The 19,641-nt window shown below is 47.7% G+C and overlaps 1 protein-coding gene and 1 pseudogene across 2 annotated transcripts in view; both read left to right on the top strand.

Annotated features, from left to right (window-relative positions):
* The first annotated feature begins 4 nt into the window (after positions 1 to 4).
* On the top strand, positions 5 to 2,640 carry LOC311358503 (C-X-C chemokine receptor type 2 pseudogene; annotated as a pseudogene). Its single transcript has one exon. The product of its transcript is annotated as a C-X-C chemokine receptor type 2 pseudogene (transcript).
* A 1,888-nt stretch (positions 2,641 to 4,528) lies between these two features.
* spegb (striated muscle enriched protein kinase b) overlaps positions 4,529 to 19,641 on the top strand; it is a 44,195-nt gene continuing 29,082 nt past the window's right edge. Inside the window, exons 1-8 of the mRNA XM_084478536.1 lie at positions 4,529 to 5,658; positions 14,199 to 14,285; positions 14,486 to 14,537; positions 14,646 to 16,096; positions 16,378 to 16,521; positions 16,901 to 17,083; positions 18,530 to 18,684; positions 19,322 to 19,410. Of these exons, the coding sequence (XP_084334662.1) occupies positions 5,244 to 5,658; positions 14,199 to 14,285; positions 14,486 to 14,537; positions 14,646 to 16,096; positions 16,378 to 16,521; positions 16,901 to 17,083; positions 18,530 to 18,684; positions 19,322 to 19,410 (2,576 nt within the window). The 5' untranslated portion in view covers positions 4,529 to 5,243. The remainder of the gene's footprint in view (positions 5,659 to 14,198; positions 14,286 to 14,485; positions 14,538 to 14,645; positions 16,097 to 16,377; positions 16,522 to 16,900; positions 17,084 to 18,529; positions 18,685 to 19,321; positions 19,411 to 19,641) is intronic.

The following is a 19,641-nucleotide window of genomic DNA, read 5'->3' as shown; positions in this document are numbered from 1 at the left end:
CACTCTTCTCTCCACTTCACTCTTATCCTAGAATTGGATTACATTTCTAAAACCAGAAGTTGTAAAGTATTTAGATGGAGATGATTACAATATGATAAATTGAAGCCCATTATATTAATCTCAGATGAAAAATATGGTTGTCAAAGCAGAAAGAGCAATATAAATAGATACTGCCTATACACATGTATAGGCCAATATGCTATTATTATATGTTCCTTTTTATGGTTTTATTAACGTTTGTTTTTCATAAACATCTGCTGTCAAAGAAGAAAGTGAGTACACTTTATTTTATATTAGTATTTAATCAGAAATCGAGCTCCATATGCCTACTTTTTGAACAACTTTTTTGTGTAATCAATTCAAAAATCAAAAACCTTTTTGTGTAATCAATTCATCATGAAGAACTACTTAGAAACATTCCAACTTTAGATTTATTATTATTTTTATTTTTTTCCTCCATTTATAATTAGTTAAAAATCTTCTGATGCCTTTCAGGTCTTCTGTATGTCGCCTATAGCCTTACCATAGATCTCTCATTTAGGCTATCTCTCTGGATGCTTGTCTCATCTTTATTTGTCCGCTTTTAAGGAAGCATCCTTTCAATTGAGGCTTAGGCATTGTGTTTTGCATTCACCAAGCATTGAGGATGTAATTGTGTTGATTTGTATCCTAATAATCCTTGGCTTCTTTAACATGAATTTTGCAATGTGAGAGATAAGAAAAGTCTAATATAATTGAGGCTATAGCTCCTTAAACATCCTTAGACTAGTTATCTCAACACATTAAAACATTGCAAACATATTAAGGCACAAACTGTGCCTTAATAGTTCGTCAGAATGAAATTGCTTAGATTTTTTTTCAGTTGGGCTAATAATATAACTATAATAATTGAATGGTATGCTAAACAATATCAGTTATTGCTTCAATGGATATGCTACTCTGTTACATACGGTGGATGGGACGTGTCGGATGAAATGCAAACCGAAAACGCTTTCCAAATTCGAAAGAACCGCCACAACACAATAGCAAAAGAATGTAAATAGCCTAAGCCTGATTAAAAATAATACATCATCTTTGAACCGTTGACTTGTGCCACCTTATCGACGTTATACAATCATTTGATGTTCTTGCCACACGAACTGCAGCACTGTTTCAGAATGCAGGTGGAATCCACACTAAGGAATATATTGTGATGTGAAACATACATTGTTTCATTACCACAACATATCAATACACAAATGGACCTCGAGTTACTGACGTTTCAGAACCCCTTTTTGTTTTTGAAAGGCAGCATAACCAAACCACATTTTCTGATCCTCATTTGCGAGAGCCTTAAGTGTTGTATCTGCTTGTCCTTTGCAGAACTTGCCTTCGTTGACATCGACGCCATCTTCAGGGGGCTGAACATAACGTACAACGACACCGATTTCTGGATCGACCCCTTCACTCAGCCGTGCAGCCCCTCGCCCGTCTCCGACACCGCCATGACGGGCGTCAGCGTCTTCTACGTGCTCGTGTTCCTGCTGGCCGTCCCCGGGAACGTCCTGGTGATGCTGGTGATGTGCCTGAACAAGCAGCCCCTGTCCTCCTCCGACCTGTACCTCCTGCACCTGGCCGCGGCCGACCTCCTGCTGGCCGCCACGCTCCCCTTCTGGGCCACCTCCGTGACGCTGGGCTGGCTGTTCGGCGACGCCATGTGCAAGACGGTCAGCGTCCTGCAGGAGCTCAGCTTCTACGTCAGCATCCTGTTCCTGGCCTGCATCAGCGTGGACCGCTACCTGGCCATCGTCCGCTCCCCCAACACCCACCGGGTGCGGCGGCGGCGGCGGCTGCTGGCGAACTGGTGCGTGTGCGGCGCCGTGTGGTCGGCGGGGGCGCTGCTCTCTCTGCCCGCGCTGCTGAACTCGGCCACGCCGCCCTCCGGCGGCGGCGGCGGCGGCGGCGGCGGCGGCGGCGGCGGCGGCGGCGGCGGCGGCGGCGCGGCCAACGGCACGGGGCCGTTGGCCGTGTGCACGGAGCACTACGACCCGGGCAGCGTCCAGGAGTGGCGGCTGGCCACGCGCGGCCTCAGCCACACGCTGGGCTTCGCGCTGCCCCTGGCCGTGATGCTGCTGTGCTACGGGACCACCGCGCGCCGGCTGCTGCGCACCAAAGGCGGCTTCCAGCGGCAGCGCGCCGTGCGTCTGATGGCGGCGGTGGTGGCGGCCTTCCTGGTGTGCTGGACGCCCTACCACGCGGCGGTGGTGGTGGACACCTTCCTGCGGGCGCGGAGCGGCCCGTACCACTGCCTGACGCGCAGCGCCATCGACCGGGCCATGTTCGCCACGCAGAGCCTGGGGCTGCTGCACAGCTGCGTCAACCCGCTGCTGTACGCCTTCGCCGGCAGGAAGTTCAGGGGGAGGCTGGAGGACGTGATCCAGAAGACGGGCGGCGGCGCGCAGGAGCGACGGCCGTCAACGCCCAGAGCCAGCAAGTCTTCGTCCACGATGCTATAACTGTGTGTGTGTGTGTGTGTGTGTGTGTGTGTGTGTGTGTGTGTGTGTGTGTGTGTGTGTGTGTGTGTGTGTGTGTGTGTGTGTGTGTGTGTGTGTGTGTGTGTGTGTGCTGAATCACAACAACTTCCTCTGTTTTGGAGACAGACTTTTTAGACTTCTAGACTCTTCATAGCCGTATACTTTTGCAGTTGGTCTACTCTAGGACCATACATATTTTTATATCTTTTGGAAATCATAATTTTCAAGACATAAAACTCAACGAGATGAATACGGATGGTGGGCGTCCGAGGCCTGCTGGTTAAAGAGTTTGATCGGTAACCGGAGGGTGGCCGGTTCGAATCCCGACCGGTAGGCATAAATATGGACGGGGCGAGAAATATGGTTGTGCAACACTCGTCTATGTCCCCATCCACGGATGAGGTGCCCTTGAGCAAGGCACCTGAAACCCACCTGCTCCCCGGGCGCTGCTCCGGGTATTCACCGGCTCCCCGATGGGTCAAAAGCAGAGGAAGAATTTCCCCCAAAAAGAGACAATAAGGGATAACTTAACTTAACTTAACCCTTACTGGTGAGTTGTAAAACGGACGTGAGTCAGCGAAAGTTGTAATTACACATTTTAAATGTAAATAATCATGAAACATTATTTTTATACATATATCTATATATCTCAGTGTGTATATTTTGAAGTTGTGAATGTCCCTCCTGTGTGAGGGGCTGGTTTCTGCCCCACAGCGCCTCCTTGTGTTCTGACATGTTATATGTTACTGGTTATTGCTAAGCAACTAGATGTTGCATAACTCAATGTACATTTATTTCTTATTAACTGTGTTAGGTTTACTGTTTCTGCATCTATTGATAAAACGTGAATATCTTGAAGAAAATTGTCTGCCTCATACTGTAACACATTAAACCGTTGAATAACTTCATCACTTCTCTGCTCTCACTGTCTGCCTGTGTGATCGCCGGCTTTAGATGGAAGGACAGACGTCTGAAAGACAAACGGACAGAAAGATCCAGAACCACGGCCTGTTCTCCATGTGTGTCCTTGTTTGTCAAATATGTGTCACCTGTGCTCCATGTTAGTTAACCTCCCGCCTCTCCCTTTCACTCCTACTGTTGTTTCTGTGTGTGTGTGTGTGTGTGTGTGTGTGTCTCTGTTGTCGCCTGGAGGTTTTCTCCCTGTGATTGTGGTCTGACAGATGGATGCTGTGGTGCAGCGTATCGCTCTCATTTGTTAAAATATGATCTGTCTTTATTGCTGACGCAACATTCTACTTTGTGGCATCATGGTTATCTACAGTATATATATATATATTAGGGCTCGGCAATCTTATTTTAACGCGATTAATACAAATTGACGCGTTAACGCACATTCACATTTTTATTTTCACTTTGATTTTGAAAGGTTGTGCCCACAGAATGTCAACAATCATATCAGAAATCATAAAACTCCCTCAAGATCACTTGGTCTAGTTTTTGCTTATTAAGTACATTTGGTATGAATGATAATGTGTCATTCCATTTGATAATCTCATTTAACTTCAATTGGAGTGGATTTAAAATAGAATTTTAATAGTGCAATTAATCGCGAGTTAACTCACCAATACTATGCGATTGAACATGATTAAAACTTTTCATTGTTGCCCAGCTCTAATATATATTTATACTGAGCGACAGAGACAGATAATATTTATATATATATATAGATATAGATCTGTAACTATATCTATACCTTTATATCTCTCTCTCTCTCTCTCTCTCTCTCTCTCTCTCTCTCTCTCTCTCTCTCTATATATATATATATAGAGAGATATAGATATAGTTACAGATATATATATATATATATATATAATATATATATATTTGCCTCCATATTCTGTCCCCATTAGAGACACGTTTGACCTACAAACGAGATCTGTCCAACTGTGTTGCACCGTGAACAGCACAAGGTCTGCTGACACGGGATTGGCCGGAGGCGGCAGAGGTGGGCGGGCTCAGCTGGGTAGACTGTGCAGACGGATCGACACACAGCTGTCATTCTGTCATTCGGCCTCAGGACTGGTCTGGTGGAGGCAGGCGGCGGTGGGGGGCTCTCTGCGTAGGAATGCTGAGCTCATGGGCCAAGGCGGTCGGGGGAACCAGAACCAGCGTTGCTTGTGTGCGTGACAGGACCTGGGACGCACCGATCCAGCCCTCCACAGCAGAGCCAGCAGGGACAAGAAGGTTTTCATGAGGATCATAAGCAAGGAGAACAGTTTCAAGAGTCCCAAGCTTCTCCAACCAGGAGGAACGCAGCGTGAGGAGTGCGGCCGGCCAGAGGAGAAGTGTCCCCCAGCAGAGGAAGGAGAGCGCGCGTTCATTGCAACTTGAGCCACTGGGTCTGGCCCTAAAAATACATATTTGCAGAAGAGCTTTCTCAAACCTGTTTAATAACTTGATAATCGATGTTTACTCCATCCCCGTTTTGGACAGCAAACTAGAGGTAGTACAGCACACGTCTACACATTCGGTTAAAGTCACTTCAGTAATGATCACAACTTGTGATCGGTTCTCAAACAATATCCATCTGATCTCAAACTTTTACTTTCACCGATACCACCGCTGTGAGCAGCATGTCGGCGGTGACTTCTTAGCAGTCTAGTCATTTCCCTCAAGTCGTTTCTCCTGTGAGATCCCTCCGTCCCCAGAGCAGTCTCCCAGGAGGGCCCCGCCCAGGACCCCAGTAAGGGCCCCCAGACCGCCGCCACCATGAGGAAGGCCGAGGTCCAAACCCCCCAGAAGAGGGGCGCCGCGGACGAGCCGGGCGCCCGCTCCGCGGGGGTGGACCCCCCCGTGCCCCCGAAGCGCTCCAACACGACCCGGGGCGCCCCGCAGCCTCGCCAGCCCTCGCCCACGCCGCCCGCCTTTTTGCGCAAGATGAGGAACGCGGCGGTGGGCACGGGCTGCGACATCCGCCTGAAGGTGAGCGTGGGCGGCGACCCGCAGCCCTCGCTGTACTGGTACCACAACGACGACCTGCTCAACATGGACAACCAGGAGTACGGCGGCCTCTGGATCAGGGACTGTAAGCCCAGCGACGCCGGCCTCTACACCTGCATCGCCAGCAACCACCTGGGGGACGCGCGCAGCAGCGCCGTGCTCGCCGTCCTCGACCTGGGAGAAGGTACGGTCACACGGTCACGTATTGGTCGTTGATCCATACGGTCACACGGTCATGTATTGGTCGTTGATCCATACGGTCACATGGTCACGTATTGGTCGTTGATCCATACGGTCACATGGTCATGTATTGGTCGTTGATCCATACGGTCACATGGTCACGTATTGGTCGTTGATCCATACGGTCACATGGTCATGTATTGGTCGTTGATCCGTACGGTCACATGGTCATGTATTGGTCGTTGATCCATACGGTCACATGGTCATGTATTGGTCGTTGATCCGTACGGTCACATGGTCATGTATTGGTCGTTGATCCGTACGGTCACATGGTCATGTATTGGTCGTTGATCCGTACGGTCACATGGTCATGTATTGGTCGTTGATCCGTACGGTCACACGGTCATGTATTGGTCGTTGATCCGTGTTTCAGTCCTGTGGCTGCGGCGGTTTCTCCAGAGCCCCTGAGTGAGGTACAGGGAGCTAGGGAGCAGGTAGGGGGTTAGGGCACCTGGCTCAAGGATGGCCTACAGGATGGAAAGTCAAGGGATGTTAGGGGATCGAACCTAGAACCACAGCCGCTGAGTGGGGTCAGATACAGGTCCTAGAACCACGGCCACTGAGTGGGGTCAGATACAGGTCCTAGAACCACGGCCACTGAGTGGGGTCAGATACAGGTCCTAGAACCACAGCCACTGAGTGGGGTCAGATACAGGTCCTAGAACCACGGCCACTGAGTGGGGTCAGATACAGGTCCTAGAACCACGGCCACTGAGTGGGGTCAGATACAGGTCCTAGAACCACAGCCACTGAGTGGGGTCAGATACAGAACCTTACGTCTGGGAGTTTTCAGATTTCTTGAATATCCTGCTACCACTAGACTTCCTTTTCATGCATACGCTGATACTATTATGCCCTTGAGGAGATGCTTTTACCAAAGTGAAGTGGATCTCACTACAGTGAGTTACAGTCCGTAGAGAAGCAGTTAGGGGTCTGGGTGTACCTCTCAAGGAACGCATGCGTGGAGGACGGACCATGGACCACGCTGGTATTGGCGGACTGGTCGCTGCTAGGTTGTGTGGGTTCTACTCACCACCGCACACCACTGAGGAGACGTCCAGGTGGAGGCCAGCAGCAGCAGCCATGAGAGACTAACGAGGGTTAATGAGCAGAGGTATCAGCCAATCAGGGACATCTGCTGAGTCCTGCAACAGGACTGTGTCCCCGCCGTCCCCGCTGACGACGTAGGCCTACCGTCCACCTCGTTATCTAGACCCACGCGGGGGGGGGGGGGGGGGGGGGGGTGAAGAGGCCTGGGGTGGGCCAAGGAGCTCTGCATAAATGTGATGATGCAATGCAGTGTTATGTCTTGACTCTGGCTTTTCTCTCTGCCTCATGTGACAGCATTCAGTGTCGGTTTGGATGACAGAAATGAAATAAAATGTTCTCTAAGGAGCAGTCAAGTATCAGCTCAAAAAAACGAATAACATTAAAGACACACGCTGATGAGTGATGTAGCAGACGGCTTGGTAACCTACTACCAACCTAAACCTAACTTAACCTAAACCTAACCACACCAATGTGAATCATCGGTGTGTTGCATAGGCATTGCATTAACGCTGTGGATTTGATGTTTTACCGTCAGAGTATTCCCGTATCACATCGAATCAGTTTGGGGGATATTTTCATGTAAAAAGACTGCCCAGCAAGACCGTGAGTAGATTCTGATGATTCTTTGACTCCAGAAATGGTTGTCTGCATGTTTAAGAGCTACAGGTAATAACAATACAGTACAACGGACTGCTACTGGTCACAGAGGACTATGTCTGCTTGTGTTTGCATGCAACTCAGTATTCTAAATCACAAGGAGTTTTCCCTTTTGTGACTTTTAATCAAGATGACTTTTAATTGTCGATTCACATTCCAAGAGACGGAACCTGAGCTAGGCTGGTTCATTTGTGGAGTTGTTACTAGAATGATAGCGACACTGTTGTTGTTCTATTCAACATGACCACTAACAGCTGGGAGGCTTGTTGATTCAACAAACGCTAGCCCTCCCCTGCTGCCAAAAGAATAAATCCACTGAAACCTTTGTATTGTTATAGAAAATGTTCTTCTGCCATTCGGTTTTCACCTATGTGAGGCAATCTATATCCAACTGCTTCTACAGCTGTCACTTCAATCAATGGTCTCTCTCTCTCTCTCTCCCCCTCTCTGTCCCTCTGCCGTGGACTACTAGTGCTGGTTATTTATACTATGGAATGTGCCAGGCCTTAGATTTTTCTGATGGTAATGGGCAGAGACTCCTGTTACAGAGGAAGACATCAGTGCTAATATTAGCGCTAAACTGTATAGTTTATTTCTTTCTCGGGGAGGTTGGTCTGTGGATTAACAAAAACAGAAAACGGCAGCGTCACAATTTCACAAGTCTAATTTGAATGGACGTATTAAACTAAATGTCACTGAGCGTTCTCGTAGCGTGTCACTGATAAACAGTATTATGTTACCCACTGCTCTGTTTAAACGGGGCTCCTCTGAGACTCTAGTTGCTTGAGTATGTTGTATTCCTTTATTCCTTATGTTCTTTTATTGGTGAGGAATAAATATAGAAATGTTTTTTTAAGTATGTGGAATAAGGTTTTAGTTCATAGGTTTGTGGTTTGGTGCAACAAGTGTCCGCTTCAGTTTTGAGAAGTGCATTATTGCATTATCTTGCTGTTTCCAAACCTGGAATGTTCCAGCCTGTGTTTGATGGTGTGTTCTTTTGGGCTCGTAGCGGCAGTCGATCATCCATGAGGGACCTGAGTGGTTAAAGAACTATCCTCTATTTCTACAGTGCAGACGCAACTGGAATATTCTCAAATCTCACATTACTACATGTTTTTGGTATAACTATTTTCTTAACTAGTTTGGATAGTAATTTGTGTCATTACCGGGTACTTGTAGTCTAATATGAATTCTCCTTTTGACTTATAGCCAATCCTGATTAATACGACACAAAATACTCCTACTCATTGGGATTGCATGAGTTTAATATTATAATGTTGTTCTTATTTTACTATATCTTTATTCTCATGAGATCTGTTACGAGCACTGTGAAGAAATGGGTCCTTACTGCCTTGTCTGACAGCTCATGTGACCACACCAGCGTCTTGGAGTCATAGCAGGACTATTGTTACATCAGACAGTGAGCGCTCCGTGGACCACACGTCCACTACACTCCTCGGAGGGGACGGTGGAGTTGAACTTTAGATGAGTGTGTGTCTGCCGCTGATGACGGCCGTGGCGTCTGTCCAAAGTGCTTGGATACTTTCCCCATCATGTCATCCTCCGCTGGGGTCAGAGAGCTGAGAGAACAGGTGGAGTCTGGACCGCGCGGCGGTGGAAACCCCCCCAGACAGAACCCGCACGCCGCAACACCCCCGCTCCGCTCTGGGCTGAATGTGAGCACAAACAAACATCGCTTCATTTGCCTAATTTTGGGCTTGTACATCAGAAAGCATGATGGGATGTTTTGCGATGCCTTGAGAGAGTTGTAGCAAATGTAAAATCATAAATATACGTTCATCTACCGTGAGCTAATCAAAACGTTGTGTTGCCATGTCTCGCACGAGAAACACAACAATGGCTCCACATAATGACAAATAAATTCACTATTAACTACAAAATAATGACTGCTGAAACACCGTCATCACCGATAACATTCCTGTGCTCCTATACTTCCAGGATGTACGAGCCCCGTGTAGAGCCTCATCACAGAGTCACGTTAGGACAAACAGGAGCTCATAATAGTGATTACGCTACTTCACGCACACACACAGGCAGCGCATCGACAGACCCGTTGCTATGGGACGTCGACGTCCCGTATAACACACAAGGCCGAGAGGCCGAGACCAGCCTGTCAACAAATACTAATGAATGGAGGCTGTGGCTGTATGAGAAGCACTACAACGTTATCTTTTCTCCACCGATTTCCATTATCATTTTTTAATTAATATTCTATCATATTATATATACTTTATTTATTATTTTAGATTAATTTATATATAATATATATATAATATACATGTTTATGGTATCAGAGAAACGGTTGTTGTCCTATGTGGAGAGCACTCAAAGGGTCTATTGGGACTACGCTCATCATTACGAATTCCTGTCTCTATTCTTGGACTCAATGAAATGAAATGAAATTGCACAACAAATGAGTCATTTAATCAATGTATTATTTGATCTAGAAATGCCATTTGAGAATATTTTTATTGATCATATACGTTACTGCATATTGCTTTGTTTACTTGTATGTATGTAATTGTAGGGCCTTAATAAGTACATTTGTCAGAATAAAGAAGAACAATATATCGCTTCCGGTACAGTGAGGATGTACGTAGAAACAAGTGGCAAGCGCTTACAATCATTAGGTTAACTAATTAACTAACTTAGGTTAACCCATTTCCCCGTCTACAACAAAGACAGCTAGGACCAGACGCTGCACAATGCAGTGCTTTGTCTGCCTACTGCTGTTATTGTACTCATTATACAAGATCCAGATGTTTGCTTGTGGAGATTGAAGTGCTGTATTATATTAAGGTTTTGATTATTATTACAGGAACATGCATGTAGAAGTTTAGAGGTTATCTTATTTAGGACGTTATTGTTATTATTGTATACTATACTACTATACAGAACAACCGTACCCACAAAGCGTAAAAGTGAACAGCAAATATACCAAGGAACTCTGAACATTATTGGCGCTGCTTTGGACCAACAGAGGGAATATCAGAGCCCTCCTTCACACTGACGCTCACAGAAACGTTTGGCATCGCAGCAGCTGGTGCGTCTGGCAACTCTCCGCTGTCATTATGCTGCTCATGGTGCTGCTGCCATATCGTGGTCCAACACAGTGGTGGTGTCAGCGGCATCAGGGCTCTGCTCTGCCGAAAACTGTGTCCTGCCCGTCACAGATCTGCTGTTACCCTCCATCTCCTCAGGGTGGAGGTGTCTGGGCCATCGCAGCCGGCTCAGAGTCGTAAGTCGACGAGAACAACACTAGTAACACGACTCCGACCACACGACCGTGATCTGGACCGGACCGTTAACCAAAATGGCCCCCGCCGCAGAGACGGTGTTTTGGTTGCTTGTTTTTGTTTCGAGGATTTTATTCAGCAACGTTCAACATGTATAATATTCAACCAATTCAACAGAATATATATTTTTTGCCATGATTTACATGTGTACCCACCTTAGCCTCAGGGGACTGTGGGGTCTGTAGGAACCAGGGGCAGGCCGGACTACACGGCCCAGTACTGCAGTATAGTAGGCTTTACTAGGCTAATGGGGTATTTTAGTGAGTACTGAGTTAGTATTTACGTCATCAGTAGCGGTAGGCCTAAAGTGACACATTCTGAATGCAATTATAGTGAAGATTAGAATATGATGAAATACAATTAAAAATCATTTATACTAATGATATTCTGAGTGTACAATCATGAATAGTTGATGAGCCTATCCGGCGAGGCAAGATTAGAAAACCCGAACGGGCGGCTGGCCCTCATAGCAACAAGGCGCACGCGCTAAACCGATCAATACCGATCAATACCGATCACAGCGCAAAAACGAACCACGTGCGTGCAGCTGTGACACCTGTTGATGAACCCACGTGACACCTGTTTGATGAACCCACGTGACACCTGTTGATGAACCCACGTGACACCTGTTTGATGAACCCACGGTGACTGTAGCCCCCCCCCCCCCCCCCCAAGGGGTTTTAATGGAGACGTGGACGTAGAGAGAATAGGAGGCGGAGGTGCGCTTTGGGGTGATTGATATTCATAAGCAAGGGTTTATTCCTACTCGACGTGAGGCGTGGAGATGACTTTAATGCGATCCGGACTCTGAGATGATGGGTTCTTTATAAATAGCAGCAGGTTGCTATGGCTATCCGGTCGGAGAGCTCGTCGCGTGGATGCTGAATACTGTACGGTGGTGCGGAGGAGTGAGGGGGGACCCTGTCGCGGATGCAGGGATTCTCTATGCCCCCTCCCGCACACACACACACACACACACGCACACGCACACGCACGCACACACACACACACACGCATCCACACACGCGCGCGCACAAGCTCACGCATGCATGCACACAAACATACACACGCGCGCGCACACAGACACGCACACACACACACACACGCACACGCACACGCACACGCACACACACGCACACACAGAATATCCCCGTTACGCAAGGAATGGGAAACATCCTCACTTGGGACTAAAGGAGTGGGGGAGGAGAGAAAGAGCACCCGAAGAAACGGATGAAGAAATGATGAAGAACCGGATTACGCGGTAGTGAGGAGGGGGTTCTCCCGCACAGCGAGATGCGTTGACCGTGATGGTCCACCCAGTCGAGGCTGCCTCTCCTCTCAGTGGAATCCCTCTCAGGAGCACGCTGGAGACCGACAGAGGCAACTTATAGGCTGCATGACGGAACCTTAGTGGGGGATGCTCTCCTCATGTCGCTCCTTTTTGTTGGTTTGTTTCTTGGTAGCGTTCGGCACGTTTTTATTGTGCTCCTTTCACGTCAAGTCATGGAAGAAAATCCCTGTAAGTAGCAAATGACTTGATTTGTAGGGCAGTGGGCTGCAGTTGTACTCTGAACTGTAAGCGTCTTGTTGGGGGGGATAGAGGCTACCCCTCTCCATGGAGGAACAGATACAGAGACATTCTTTACAATGGTGGAGAACATAGCAACCAACACAATGAAGAAATACAGACCAAAGAAAGAGAAGCAAGTAAGTGTCAAATTAGCAGCATTTGCCATGCTATACCCATTGGTATGTGGTGTTCAGTATTTACCATCCATATGGAACATTTCCAAAACTGTTGGATTCGTAATGCTGGCGGGAAGCATGCTTTGTTGTGGTCCGTGTCATTCGAGAGTTGAAGAGCGTCATTATTCTGGACAACTGTCAGAGTGTCCAACACGTCAGTGATGATGGCGACAGAGAATCCGAGCGCTGCTATTCTCAGTTCTGCAGGCAAAAAAAAGCGTTGGATGAACTCGACTTCGTAGACTCAAACTCAGGCTTTCCTTCCCCTTTAGCCTTGTAATGCTAGAGATGGAAACTTTGGAACTCACACACACACACACACACACACACACACACACACACACACACACACACACACACAGGAAATATATATAATGGAAGGTCGTATTTTATGCCAATGGTGATAATGAGTATGGGGCTTTAGGTTCAGAATAGGGCTATTAAAATAATGGATTCTGTCATAATGGCTCTGATTAAGATAAAAAAAGAGTGGTATCTGCGTGGATACAAAGGTACACTGCATATTAGTCACACTTTTATTCATCTTGAATAACTCTCAGCCCCTTATGCACATTTTGTCAATATCATTGTTCTATTTCCAAATATTTCAGCTTTCAAAGTTATTACAAACCCCCAAACATGTCCCGCAAGTGACCATTGATAAATGTAAATAAATTGTTACACACACACACACACACACACACACACACACACAAACTGTTCAATGCGGTTTCCTCCTCTGTTGAGCTAATGTCTTGATGTGATGCTATGTCAGCCAGCCTCACGTATCCTGTGGTCGTCTCCTTTGTCCTTTGTCCTCGTTCCCTCGTCAGTAAGTGTACTGGTTATCGTCCTCCCACAGAGAGGAGAGCTCGTGGCTGAAGGCTGTATTGATTCTCCGGTCACCAGGCCTATTCTGGGCTTCACCAACACTAATTCAGGGGTTTCTATCGAGCACGGTTGTTTTCATCCTTGGCAATATGATGCTTAGTTCAACAACTCATTTTTCAAAAGATAATCATTTATGTTTAGTTATGTAACAGACTTTCAACACGTGGGGGTTGGACTCAACAGGTAGACCGGTATGGACATCAGGGGTTGAAGCCAGCGTCTGTCCTGCTGCTCGTCTAGCTGGCTAAGCACTGTCCCGTCTGCTGTTCTGCGTTCATCTGGTTCTACTGTGTACCGTCTCGTACACCGAGGAAGTGGGTTCCTCCATGTACCACCCTCTGATTCAATTCTCACTGGGATTTTTCGTCAAGACTTAAATGAAGGGTCTGTGCTGTGGGGGTCTGTGGTGAAGCTCTTTGAGAACTTAAAACCAGACAGACATGTCTTTCCTGATTGGGAGAGAACGGCCTCAGCTCTACACATCTATACGTGTCTGCTGGCCGCCACAGATAGCAATGTAACCTTTCACCTATAATCACCTATAGCTAACAACTCTTTCTATCGGTTCCTATGGTAACAGTGTTTTCTCTCTTCTCTTCTTCTTCTGCTGCCACTATGGAAACTTCCTTTTCCACTAGTGCAGGGAGATCAAACACGGTAAAATATCATGTTAATGTGGGTTACAGAGATTGTTTTTACTGCTGTTAACCATTGCCCCTTTCTACACGTTCATTGTGTATATTGTTAAATAATCAGTGTCCTTCCATATTGGCTAAAAGCTTACATTTGTGTTCTGAAAATGGTTGTTCTGCTCGCTGTTCAGATTCAGAGACTACAGATGATGAAGGGGGGGACCAGATTGAGCTCAAAGACGAGGGCGGAGACTATGAGGAACGCCCTGTGTTTACACGTAAGCAATTTGATTCTGGCTCACCTCCCTTATTTCAAAATATATGCGATTTAACACATCATCACGTCATCTTTGTTATCACATTTGATGATTCATGTTTTGGGGCTGTAAAACTGTTGGAGAACAGTCCTGTTTTGAACACATTTACGTATATATCAAAAAGGATTATTATATGTATTTTTTTTATTTATGGGACTTAGCGATGGACAAATCTGCAAATGAAGATGACCAGGAGTATTCTAAGGCCACCAGGTAGGCAAACACAATGAGCAAAAAACATTCTCAGAACGTGTTCATCATAGCAGGTCAATCGTTGTTGAAACGCTGGTCTTTAAATATTGTTTTGTTTGTATTTTCAAGTCAATCTCCCCCTCAAGTCCTCCCGCCCCCGTCTCCACGGATGAACCGCCGTTCCTCGGCCTCTCCGAGCCGCTCTGGCTCGACCACGCCCATTAGCTTCAGTGGGAGGAAGAAGGTTGCCGTTCCCACCGACTACCAGGACACGGTGCCCGGGGAGTTTGAGGAGAAGGTCCGACAGCCCAAGTCGGTCGCCATGTCCCAAGGCAGCGCCCAGGACTCGCGTCCCCAGACGCCCGTGAGCGAGTACTCCTCCCGGAAGGACCTGGCCACCAGACCTTCGCCCAAGCTCACCAGGGCCAGTTCCAAGGTCTTCGAGAAGGTGCGCGGCCTGGAGGAGAGACGACGCAGCCTCGACCTTCCCGAAGGCTCCATCTCGGGGAGGTCTTGGGCCGGATTCAACCGCGAAGGCTCCGTGGACTCGGACGACGGCGGCAGCCGGCTGGGGATCTCCAGGGAGAGTTCCAGAGAGGACCTACGGGAGGCGCTGAAAGAGGACGCGGCCGAGAGGAGGTCGATGTTCAGGCAGAGGGCCGCCTCGCTGGAGGACAAGCCGCGCTACACGCAGAAGGTTCAGGACATCGAGAACAAGTTCACCGAGGAGCTCCAGCGCATCAAGAAGCTGGTGGGCAAGCCCCACATGAAGAAGTCCTTCTCCACCGAGCAGCTGACCTCCAGGGGACGGCAGCGGCAGCCTTTCAGGAAGCTGGAGCCCATACCTCCACAAGTGATCCAGAAGCTCCAGGAGAGGGAGCAGGCGCAGTGGGCCAAGGAGCAGAAGGAGAACGAGCCCGGTGGAGAACGAGGCTCCTCCACCAGGTCGCCGCAGAACCTCGGCGGCCCGCCGGAGTCCATGCAGCTGTCAGACCTACCGGGACAGTGTTCCAGGAGGGAGATGGCCAGCCCGGCGAGAGAAATCATTCAGAGGTCACCTTCGCCGGCCGCCACTCGAGTGCTACGTGCAGAGTCCCCAAACACAAACGTTGAAATGTCATTGCGTAAAGTCGAACGAAGGCCGCCGAGTCCGCTAGTGCAGCGGGTCTGTCGGGTCCAGGAGCCGCCGCCGCACACTCAGCCGCTGTCCCCCGTGCAGACGTCTACAAAGGAGGAGGTTTCAGGGAGGAAGACGCCGATAGAGGTGGCCCTGCGGAGGATCGAGAACAGACCGGAGAGTCCTCTGGTGCAGAGGAGGACTGCGATGGTGCAGGAGCTCCCAGCACAACCACTGCCAGCCAGGCCAGCGGGGGGGACACCACCGGCCTGTCCAGTGGAGGAGAAGATGGAGGTGGAGGTCACCAGGCCAGCCTCCAAGCTGAGCATCCCCACCATCGTGGTGGAGGACGAGCCCGCCGAACCGACTCAGCCGGCGTCGCAGATGAAGAGCGCCAAAGGGGGAGCGGCGCAGAAGACCAAAGCCAAGAGCCGCAGGACGCGGGCCATGTCTCCAGAGCTCGGTCAGATATTAAGCTCTTCTTCTTCTGTGTGTTCTTTGTTTCTTTCCTACTTAATTCCTTTTTTTTATTCTTACTTCTTACTACATTCTTACTAACTTTCTTGTTTTTTGTAAATCGTGTTTCTTTAATGTTCTCTGTTCCGCCTCCTCTCTCTAGAGTTGTATTCGTCGTGTTGGACGTGTCAAACTGTACAAACAGCTGACCCGTCTAACAACAACGACATGCATACAAAAACGAATAGTTGACCCAAATTCTTTCTCTTGATTTGAGAAATGCTACAGACTCCTCAGACGACTCCTATGTGTCTGCTGGTGAGGACCCGATGGAGGCCCCGGTGTGTGAGTGTCCTCTTAAGGACGTGGTCTCCACCGCCGGAGCGGACGTGCTCCTGAAGTGCGTCATCGCCGGCACCCCTCTTCCAGAAGGTTGGCAACGCACTCTGTAGTTTAAACCAGAGGTTACCAGAACGTCATCTACAGTCGCCCACCTGTGGAGTTACTTATGGCCACGCACCCACCGCGTATTTCATGCAGTAAAATAAGCAGTGCTTCATTTTCAACATGACCAAAAAGGGAGATAATTAACATTTCTCTATTTATACTTTTCCTTTATGCATTTTTCCCCTTTTCAGTTCACTGCCCTATGATTAAATGAAACCCCGGCTGTATGTTCTTGACATTTGAAAATTTGAATTGACACGCTTTTGGTTCGTGACCCACGGTTGGAAAATCACTGGTTTTTAATAACGATCCTTTCAGCCTATTTTTCAATTTCTTCTTGTATTTTTCTTATTGTATTTTTCAGTGACGTGGAGAAGAGACAACGCCGTCCTCTCTGGCAGTGCTACCTGTGTGCTGAAGGTGGAGGGCGACCGCCACAGCCTCCTCATCAAGTCCGCAAAGCCGAGCGACGCAGGAAAGTACTCCGTCACGGCCGTCAACGAGGTGGGCCAGGTCTGCACAAGCTCCACCCTCGTCGTCAAAGCAGGTAACTTAGTTAGTTAGTTAACGTGTTACCATCATTAAGATCTTATCAAATGGTGATCTGGTGATGAACTAAATCATGTCTGTTAGTTGTAGACTTCATCTCTGTAATTCATTCTGGGAAAGCAAATCTTCTTTGATTATTTTATAGGAAATCAGTTGAGCCGACATCCTGCTCCGGCAGGACAACAAGGCCATTACCTCCTTCAATTGATTTTCAAAGAGCTTTTTCAAATCACCTTTGTGATTATATTTATGGAAAAAATGAAAGAAACCCTCTCCTGAGGTTAAAGTTCCCACAGAAAATATAACTAGACTAGACTGTAAATAGACAAAAAAGAACACAGTTATTCAAGGTATGTATTAATGTATGTAATTTGTGCTTACTTATGCATACTTTTGTACTTGTCTACTTATGTCTACTTATGTATTGTATAAATCCATAAGTGTGTCGCCCGTTGCATTGCTCTACAGTCTAGTATAACTGGTAGTGCGATTTGTTTTGGACCGATTCAATATCATGGACGAGCTCTATCCTAGCAACGCGACCATCCCTCCCACTTTTTCAAAAGCCAGGTCCTGCCCCAACCTTCCATTTAAGGTTAGATGATATATTTTCCCCCCACTCTCAGCAAATGTGTCTTCCATATATTGCAGTTGAGCAACCTCACTAAGAGTTGCCATAGCAACTCAGAGGCTAAATCAAACCTATAAATTGCCCACTACAGCGCAGCAGTTCCACTCGATGCGAAGCCTCTTGTTCTGCGGTCTCAGGTTACATTCTCATTGTAAAGCCCCTCATGGTTTCTCTGATGACAGAAACAGAAAAAAAAAAGAATTACACACTGAATTAACATGATCAAAGACTTTATTTAACTGAATCATATTGCATCAACCTAAAATAACATTTACTTTTAAGTACATTAATTATTGCATTTTATATTCATTTTAGCCACATCTAGAAAGCTGTAGGGTCTGGCAACGAGTGATGAGAACGGCCCGACTCGAGGGGCGGCCCCAAGCATGCATTTGAAAATATCACTGCACGCAATTGGATAACACTACGACCAATCAGAAGAATACAAGGGGTGACGTATCCAGACCAGCGGAGCTAACCAATAGATAAGACTCTTGCCGTACCTATATCAGATACACGGATGTGATTGGTTAATGTTCGGATCCAGGGGAATCGGGGAGTGAGTGTATCGCTCGTTCCCAGAGTGACTCGCTGAGCAAATTCAAATTGTGCTCTCGCGAGAACTCTGGATTTCCAGGGTCATTTTATCGAACCATTTCGCAGAACCTTGGGAACAAAGCAAATGAACGGCGCATTTTAGACACACGTCGTCAAGGAGCAGGTAGAGACCTACTGTAACAGTTAGACCGCGGACCATCGTGAACCATCATAAACCAGGCATTGTCTCACACAACGCCTCCTGGTGTGTGGAAGGCTCGGCCCAGGAGCTCCGGGGGAGCCTGGGGCCGCCCAGGGGCGTCAGCAGCCCCATCACCTCCGACGAGGAGTACCTCAGCCCCCAGGAGGAGGCCCTGGACCCGCCCGGGCCCCGCCGCGCCGCCCTGTTCCAGGAGCCGCCCGCCTTCCTGGTGAGAACAAAGACACTCACATGACTCTGGAGTCAAAGATAAGACACTCACATGACTCTGGAGTCAAAGATAAGACACTCACATGACTCTAGAGTCAAAGATAAGACACTCACATGACTCTGGAGTCAAAGATAAGACACTCACATGACTCTGGAGTCAAAGATAAGACACTCACATGACTCTGGAGTCAAAGATAAGACACTCACATGACTCTAGAGTCAAAGATAAGACACTCACATGACTCTAGAGTCAAAGATAAGACAGTCACATGACTCTAGAGTCAAAGATAAGACACTCACATGACTCTGGAGTCAAAGATAAGACACTCGCATGACTCTAGAGTCAAAGATAAGACACTCACATGACTCTAGAGTCAAAGATAAGACACTCACATGACTCTAGAGTCAAATTATAAGTATTTTCCTTAAAAGAAAAAAGCAAAAACAGATGAAGCCTAGGGAGCAGGTAGGAGTCAGAGGGGACAGGTGATTGTACATTGAGGTTAGTTTTACAGGCGGGTTAAACATGAAGAATCCACACCTCTCTGTTTCACTCCAATGATCTTAGAACAGATTTTAACATTTGTCAGGCCGTTTCTGTCTTACTTAAATAATCCCCACGCTCCCATTCCACGCAGGTAACCGTGAGTGATCAGGCTGTCGTTGAGGGACAGGAAGTGACGTTGTCCGTGCGGATAAGTGGCCAACCCAAACCAATGCTTTACTGGTAGGTCCCCGGCCAGCGGTCATGGTTCTGAATGCTCTGTTGTGTCTGTTCTTTGGCGCACGTTGCCTGGAAGTTAATGCCAACTGGCATGAGTCTAAAGATGAAGATGGGATGTCTCTATCTTCTTCTCTGGCTTAAATTGCTACGCTGTGTAGTACATTTAGGAATCAGAATTATTTGGATTTTGAACAAGAAACAGCTTGAGCCGAGAAACTGAACAGAAGGGAGCAA

This window comes from Micromesistius poutassou (genome assembly GCF_964030765.1).
Source record: "Micromesistius poutassou genome assembly, chromosome: 14".
Taxonomy (NCBI): domain Eukaryota; kingdom Metazoa; phylum Chordata; class Actinopteri; order Gadiformes; family Gadidae; genus Micromesistius; species Micromesistius poutassou.
This window is presented reverse-complemented; position numbering and strand designations above follow the sequence as displayed.